The 7,450-nt window shown below is 54.5% G+C and overlaps 1 protein-coding gene across 1 annotated transcript in view; it reads left to right on the top strand.

Annotated features, from left to right (window-relative positions):
• Nucleotides 1-7,450, top strand: part of FRMD7 (FERM domain containing 7) — a gene marked incomplete at its 3' end in the record, with an annotated part of 9,632 nt that overhangs the window by 1,872 nt on the left and 310 nt on the right. The window contains exons 2-9 of the mRNA XM_010080768.1: nucleotides 2,426-2,530; nucleotides 2,917-2,959; nucleotides 4,300-4,378; nucleotides 5,064-5,161; nucleotides 5,302-5,416; nucleotides 5,615-5,762; nucleotides 6,948-7,043; nucleotides 7,308-7,449. Coding sequence (XP_010079070.1) covers nucleotides 2,426-2,530; nucleotides 2,917-2,959; nucleotides 4,300-4,378; nucleotides 5,064-5,161; nucleotides 5,302-5,416; nucleotides 5,615-5,762; nucleotides 6,948-7,043; nucleotides 7,308-7,449 — 826 coding nt within the window. The remainder of the gene's footprint in view (nucleotides 1-2,425; nucleotides 2,531-2,916; nucleotides 2,960-4,299; nucleotides 4,379-5,063; nucleotides 5,162-5,301; nucleotides 5,417-5,614; nucleotides 5,763-6,947; nucleotides 7,044-7,307; nucleotide 7,450) is intronic.

The following is a 7,450-nucleotide window of genomic DNA, read 5'->3' as shown; positions in this document are numbered from 1 at the left end:
CACCCCTGGGCTGAGCCATGGTGCTGATGGGGTCCATGGGACACTGCTGGCCGTGCCTGGGTGCAGGGACAGTCACCCGTCAGCCTTTGATGGGTCTCTTGCACTGAGATATTGCAAAGGTGCCTCTCTTCTTCCTCCCGCCCTGGATACCTAGAGCTGGGACCCGGCATGTGCTCTCCCCGTTACAGCCACTCCTCTTCTCTTTAGAAAGGGTCTAAACAAGGCAGCGCTGGGCAGCACAGAAAGGCGAACCACTTTGCAGCCTGGGCAGACAAAGCCTGGCGTCTCTGCTAGTGGAATTTGCTACAGGGCAAGATTCAGCAGCAAGAAAAAAAGAAAGAAAAGGCAAAGCAAACAAGCCTGGAAGAACCAATTGCTGAGGCTGAGTGAAGGACAAAGTGTCTCTTGGTCTTGTGTCCATTACGATGAGCAAAGGTGGGAATTCGTTGAGAGGAGGTGTGCTGAGCTGCTGCGTGAGAGCTGGTCCAGCGAGGGCACAGGTAACGTCAGGTCTGGTGGCTTTTGGTGCATGCCAGCTGCAGCCATGCAGAAGACACTGGCTGGGGGACATCCCTGAGGTGGTGGGGAAAGCTCACACCAAATCTCACGGGCTGTTGCTCCCCCCTAAACCTCAGAGCTGGGTGCAGCAGCCTGTGCTCTGGGGAACACGACAGAAACGTGGCGTTGCCATTGGAACACAAGTGCTGCCAGGGCATCCTTCAGGGACAGGTGTGCGTGTCCCCATGCATCAAACACACTTCTGTCTGCCTCTGGATGTGCCGCTTGCTTACCGTGCCTACAGTCCCCGCTGCTTCCAGCGAGGAGAGGAGGGGCGAGCGCAGCCTCTCCTTTCCACCACCCTCACCACAGGGGTTTCTGCCCGTGGGTGCTACCCTGGCCCTGCAATGTCACTAAAGGCACATAGGGTCGGATGTAGGGTGCCCAGCCCCACACATCATGCCCTTGCCTTGCACCGCGCTCCTCCGGCACAGCCCCGCTGCTCTTGCCTGATGCCGTCCCGAGCACAGCTGCACCCCAGTGCCCGCAGCAGCGTGGGCCGGGGCCTCGGGACCCCACAGACCCAGGATGGGGCCCCTGCAGGCACCACTCTGCGAGAGGAAAGCCTCTGCTTTTAAACCATCCCCTGCATCACAGGGCTTTGTCTCCCTGGCGAGCAGGTTCTCCTGAGGATGGAGCCGCTCGTCTCCACTGCCTGGGGCAGCGCTGGGCTCGGAGGGGAGCGGGTCGCTCCCAGCAGACATGTGGTGGGTAATAACCTGTCTTTCCTGGCTTCCTGACAAAGGCCAAGGCCTTTCATGCTAGAAAATTCTAGCTTGGAAATCAACATTTGTAATTGTTTTAATTACCCTTGTGATGTAGTAATTTTGAGGAGAACTGGAAGTGCTGCAGAGCAAATGCTGTTATTACACTACCACTTTTCAGCAGCCTTTCAGCACAGAGCTGGCAATTTCATCCCAGGAGAAGCCGTGAAAGGTGGTTATTAGTGTGCATCACCACCAGCAGCCGGGGTCCCTCCCGTCCCTGGCGGGAGCAGCCTCTGGCATGGGAAGCTGCAGCCTGCCTCCACCTCCATCACCCAAAATGCCATAATTTAGCAGCTGTCTAACCCGACCTCTCTGCTCCAGCTTGCTTTTGCACTAACCCATGCTCATTTTTGGTCTGCTTTTCATGAGCTGATAAAGGAGTAGCAGGCTTTTTGCTGGGGTGGGTCACTGCCAGGGTCATTTCTGGAGCATTTTCCAAAGTCAGGGGCCTCGCAGGTTGCTCCCCAGCCATGTCACACAGCACGGCAACAAGTCAAGCAAAACACCCACCAAGTGTTTCTGTTTACTGGGAATAACTACAGCTTGGTGTAGTTATCAGCATGTAGTGCCACTTCATTAATATTGCTAAAGTGCACAGACGACCCAGGGCCCAAGGCGCAGGTTCTCCGCAGGGTCCTGTTGCTGCTAATTACCATTAGCCATAATAGGAGCTCGTCCCCAGCTCCCGGGCTCGCTGCACAGGTTTGAGGTGGGCTCCCGTTTGCTCTTAATCAAGCACGTTTGCCACAGCCGTCCCTGGGTCAGGCAAACGCTCATCCTGGGGATCGGTCACTGCTTTGCCCGGACAGCGACGGTTGCAAAAGGTGAGTTTATGCTCCTTAATAAAGGAGAGAAGTGATGAGGAGGAATCTGCTTTCCTAGAGCAGAGGTAAAGGGCATGCAGTGTGCAGTCGTCCTGTCTTGCATGCTGAAACCAGCAGCATTTATTGAGTAAGCTTTTGGAAATCAGGAATCAGGAAAATCCCGCAGCTCCTCTGGGAGTGAAGGCAGGGAGCTGAAACTTCATCTCACCGCAATCCCATCACTGCTGCTGTCAGCATTGCCTCACACGCTGCTTCCATGGTGTGTTTCTTTGCTAGCAAAAGTCCTGCGGAAAAGGGCTCTTCAACCTCACCTGCAGCCACCTCAACCTTGCGGAGAAGGAGTACTTCGGGCTGGAGTTCTGCAGCCAGGCTGGGAACCATGTGAGTGTGGGCCACGGTGCGGGGCCGCGGTGCTGCACCGCGCTGCTGCATCCTCACAGCAACCACCCGCGGGGCCGGGGGCTGGCCAGCACCTCCCCGAAACACCAGGTGGAAAATTTCAATTGAAAGGTTTGCCATGATGCTAAAAAACCCCTTGAAAAGGGAGTTAAAAGGGAGACACAAGCTGGTTGGCAAAGCCCCCGTGATAGCCACGGCCCGTGGGGTTTGTCCGTACCCACCCGGGGGGGCTGCCAGCGGGACGGCTTGCCGCAGCAGCCCAGCTGGCCAGCCTTTCTGTGTTGCATTCTGGCATGCTGCTGCTGCTTTTGTGCCACCTGTCTCTTGTGCTGTTTATTCATTCAATGCTCTTCATTGCCTTATTTCAGGTCTGGTTGGAACCACTAAAACCCATAACAAAGCAAGTCAAAAGTAAGTATTTCAAGACTAAAATTCATCTAAATCACTGCTAGTGACAGACTAGCACAGGGACATTTGTGTAGTGTTATTGCTTGGGGATGGGCGCTCTGATTTCCAGCGTTTACCTGAGCTCATTTTACAGCGTGAGGCTGGGCAGGATTGTTTGCAAAGACACCACAGTCCATATAAAATCCTGTAGAAATACCGCTGCCTTGGCAATCCGGCATCTGCACCATTTTAGGCTTGAGCTGTTAATGACCTGCCAGCCTGGCGGCGGGGCAGGGTCGGCTGTGTGTGTGTGTGTGCACATGGCTGCGCTGGCAGAGCAGCAGCATTGCTCCCTGCACACCCTCCTGTCCCCTTGGCAGCTCTCGGCAGCCCGGAGGCCTGTGCGGTGTGAGCCCGGCGTGAAGCGAGGTTAGTCGTGCTCTGTGCCCCCTCTCCAGCCCCCAGCCCCTCCGTGCTGCTGCATGAAGATGCTGAGGAGACTGACCTGAATTCAGGCTCAGCATCTCCTGCTGTGGCCATGACCAATGTTAACACAGTGCCCTGTTCAGCCTATGCCTGTTTCCACCTCTGCAATGAACCAAATGGTATTTTTCCCAAATGCATGGTGATTAGGAGGTGGTAAACAGCATGAAGCCAAGACTCCAGTGCTTGCCATGGGGAGGCTGCAGTACAGTGGTTGCATGAGTTTCCCTGTAAGGGGAAAGCCTGATAAGGAGCCTCCCCTTTCTGGGTGCACCAGAAGCAGGATTATTTCAGGCACCAATTCCTTCTTACATGTCGTTTCTGGCCTGTCCCTCCAGGAGCCCCTGAGCTATCCCATGGTGTCCTGGGACAGGTGGTGCCTACAAAATTGCCTCCCTTCCTCCATGCTCTTTGCATTGGGTTTGGCTGCTTGCTCTCACTCATCCCATGAAAAAGCTTTGCCCAAACAGCCTCCTGGGAGCTGTTGCATCCCAAGTGCTCGGAGAGCTGTTTAATGTACAGCCCCCCCAACAGCAATTACACCAGGGCTCTGGCCACGTTCCAGACAAGCACCCCTGGCACCACTCCACGGAAACCCCCCTCTTAGCAAGGGTCTTTGCAATTTAAAGAATTGCTGGGGCATTTTCTCTTTAGTAGTATTTAGGTGTCCAGCTCCCTGTTTGCCTCTGTTGGTAACGCTGGGGGTCTGGGCAGGCTGGTTTCTGTGAGCAGGCTGCAGTCCCTGGCGTTCAGGGCTTCCTGCCCTGATTTGTAAGGGTCCAGACTAGTTCACTCTGTAAGGAGACAGCATGTGTGAAGAGAGTTGTAAATGTTCTCAATAGACATGTAAAAGAAAACTTATGAAGATGTTGTGTTTTAAGATCCTAAGGAGGTTCTTTTCAAATTTATGGTGAAATTTTTCCCAGTGGACCCCGGCCATCTGAGAGAAGAGCTGACCAGGTACAGTCCTTGTTCTATTACTTTCTTACCGCATAGTCCTGTATTTTTGCAATTGTGAAGCATGTGTTTAATTCCTTATCTTCATCTAGCTGAACCTGTCTGTGAGCTGTGGTTATCCTAAGTATTGGAAGAGCTCTGTGTTTCACAAAACAAAAACTGAGTGTCTTTTCTTGATCCTCTGTTTTTAAACCAAATCAACTTGAGGGATCAGCCACCTTTAAGAGGTGGCAATTTATTTACAGCCGAACGATTTAGCAGTTGGACACCAAGTCTGACTTTGCTCAGTCTAGTTCCTGCCTCAAGCTGTGTTCTGAAAGAAGAACTTTAATTTTATTTTAAAAAATGACATTGTTAGCTCTTACATTTTAGAGAAAACGTTGTGAACAGGAACTAAGAATAAAACTAAGACAGTGCTTCTGCAGAACATTAGCCCTGAGAGATGCAAATACCCTCCAAAGCATGAAGGAATGTTAACTCTGAAACTTACTAATGGGCATTTCAATGGCAGGACCATACTGGTCATGGTGGTGCTCAGCTGCAGCCTTCTGTGGGGGCCATGCACTCCTCCCATGACCCTGTGGACCTGCATCCCTTGGGTTGAAACATGGGTGAGTGCAGGGAGAGGCACAGGCCCCCTGCAGCAGAGCCCATTCCCCCCAGGGCATGCTCCTGTCCCCCTCCACAGGTACCTCTTCACCCTCCAGATCAAGAAGGACCTGGCACTGGGGCAGCTGCCCTGCAGCGACAAGAGTGCCGCGCTGCTCGTCTCCCACCTGCTGCAGTGTAAGGGCCGGCGAGTGCCCGCAGGGACGGGGTCCCTTCCCCGGGGATGGGGTGCTCAGCAGGGCTTTGGCTGTGTAGCCAGGGCTTCCCCTTACAGTGACCCCTCACAGCCTAACCCTGCTCCCCCTGTGTCCCCACAGCCGAGCTGGGCGACTTCCATGAGGAGACGGACCAGCAGCACCTGGCGACCCATAGGTACCTGCCCAACCAGGAGTACCTGGACAACAAGATTATGCACTACCACCGGAGACACAGGTAAGGGCTGCGCTGCGCCACGGCTGCCCACCGAAACCGCCCAACGGGAGCCTGTGGACGGGACCATTCCCATTAGCAGGCAGAGCCAGCAGCGGGGTGGGTGCGACGCCAGCATGGGTACATCCAAAATAGCATTTTTTCAGCCCATTTCAGCTGCTTTCTTACTCTTGTCATTCCCTGATGTGTTTGTGTCTCCAGCGGAAAGACACCGGCAGAGTCAGATGTTCAGCTGCTGGACGTGGCCAGGAAGCTGGAGATGTACGGGATTCGCCCGCACCCCGCCAGCGACGGCGAGGGGACACAGATCAACCTGGCCGTGACGCACATGGGGGTGCTGGTCCTGCGGGTGAGCCCGGGGCTCTGCGGGTGAGCCCGGGGCTCGGGGCGGGCTGCCAGCACCCAGACAGGGGGACCTTTCCGTGAGGACATCGCCTCGGTCTGGGGGGAACCCTTCTCCGCCTCATGTGCTCCAAACCCTCCCAAATCCTACAAGAGGCAGCACACCCCGGCGGACCTCAGGCACAGAGGTGATGCTCTGGGGCATTGCTGCGGGGCTCAGCCCCACCACCTCCATCAGCGCTGGCTGCGTGCCGCCAGCCCGCCCCGGCTCTGTTGGCCCTTGTCACGGTGAGCGCGGCCGTGTAAGCACCACAGGTTACACGGCTGCGTCACACGTGTTCACCGTGTAATCTTCCAGCAAAAATAGCCACCTCACGTCTGCGCAATTACATAACACTGTAATCACAGCGTAGCTGCAGAATAAATACAGGCTTCCTTGCAGCCAGTGTGAAGCAGCGCTTGCCTCCCACACTGGCTAATTTCAACCTGGGAACATCTCGCCAGAGTATAAAAAAAAAAAAAAAAAAAATCCTAACTGTGGGTCTGTTGCTCATAATTAGCACTGCCAGACCCGGTTATTCAGAGCCATAAACACCCCTCACGCGTGATTAGAGCGTCTGTGTGCCCATTAAAATCTGAGCTCTCCCAGAGAGCTGAGAGGGTCTCAGAGCCACAGCATGGAGTAACACAATTTTACCCGGTGCTGCTGTGACACCAGTCTGGTGTGGCTGTGCTTAAATTGATGTGTAATGATAATGAGGGGTAAGGTATGCTTGCAGCCTGCCTCAGCTGGGTCTGAAGACATGGGAGTGAACTAAGCTCTGCTGTGCTCCCCAGCAAAGGAGAGGAGGGTCCTATTTCTTTTGGGGGGCTGATTCTGCATTAACTCGTGTGATGTTTGAGCTGGGACAGATGAGACTCCTTGCCTTGACCTCTGTGATGTTTGTCTTGGGATCCTGGAGTTTTACAAATAGCTTCAGCAGGCAGAGTTAAGCCCTGAACCTCAATTCCTACTTTTGGGACCAACTGATGGTCAACCACCAAATGCTGGTGCCCCTTCCCCAGCCCTCAGCAGCAGTGAGAGCCGTGTTGGGGTCTCATGTAGTGTCCTGCAAGCTCAGGTCTGGCCCATCATATTTTTGCAGTACTCATTTTCCCCACCCTGCTGCAACTGCTGTGTCTGTCCTTGCAGGGCAATACAAAGATCAACACGTTCAACTGGTCCAAAATTCGCAAACTGAGTTTCAAGAGGAAGCATTTTCTCATCAAGCTCCATGCCAATGTCTCTGTAAGTACTGCACTGCAGGCAGCTGTGGACTGAGGAGCAGCCACGCAAAGTGCCCGATTTTGAAAAAAATCCATTTCTGCTGCTCACGGGTGATTCTCCTCCCCACCCCCCCAGCCCTGAGCACAGCATGTACCACCCCCCGTGTCCCCAGTGGGGTGACGGCACTGCCTCGAGCTGTCAGCAGCCCAGTGGATCCTTTGGGGGGTCAGGAGGGTGAACGGCTCTGTGCTGCTGACACCAGTTTGCTTGTCTCCGGCTGCATAGGCGCTGTGCAAGGACACACTGGAGTTCACCATGGCGAGCCGGGACACCTGCAAGGCTTTCTGGAAGACGTGCGTGGAGTACCACGCCTTCTTCAGGCTGTCTGAAGAGCCCAAGTCAAAGCCCAAAGCCCTCCTGTGCAGCAA

Source organism: Pterocles gutturalis, unplaced genomic scaffold, assembly GCF_000699245.1.
Source record: "Pterocles gutturalis isolate BGI_N339 unplaced genomic scaffold, ASM69924v1 scaffold38249, whole genome shotgun sequence".
In the NCBI taxonomy this organism is placed as follows: domain Eukaryota; kingdom Metazoa; phylum Chordata; class Aves; order Pterocliformes; family Pteroclidae; genus Pterocles; species Pterocles gutturalis.
Note: the sequence above shows the minus strand (reverse complement) of the source record. Positions and strands in the feature narration are given on the sequence as shown.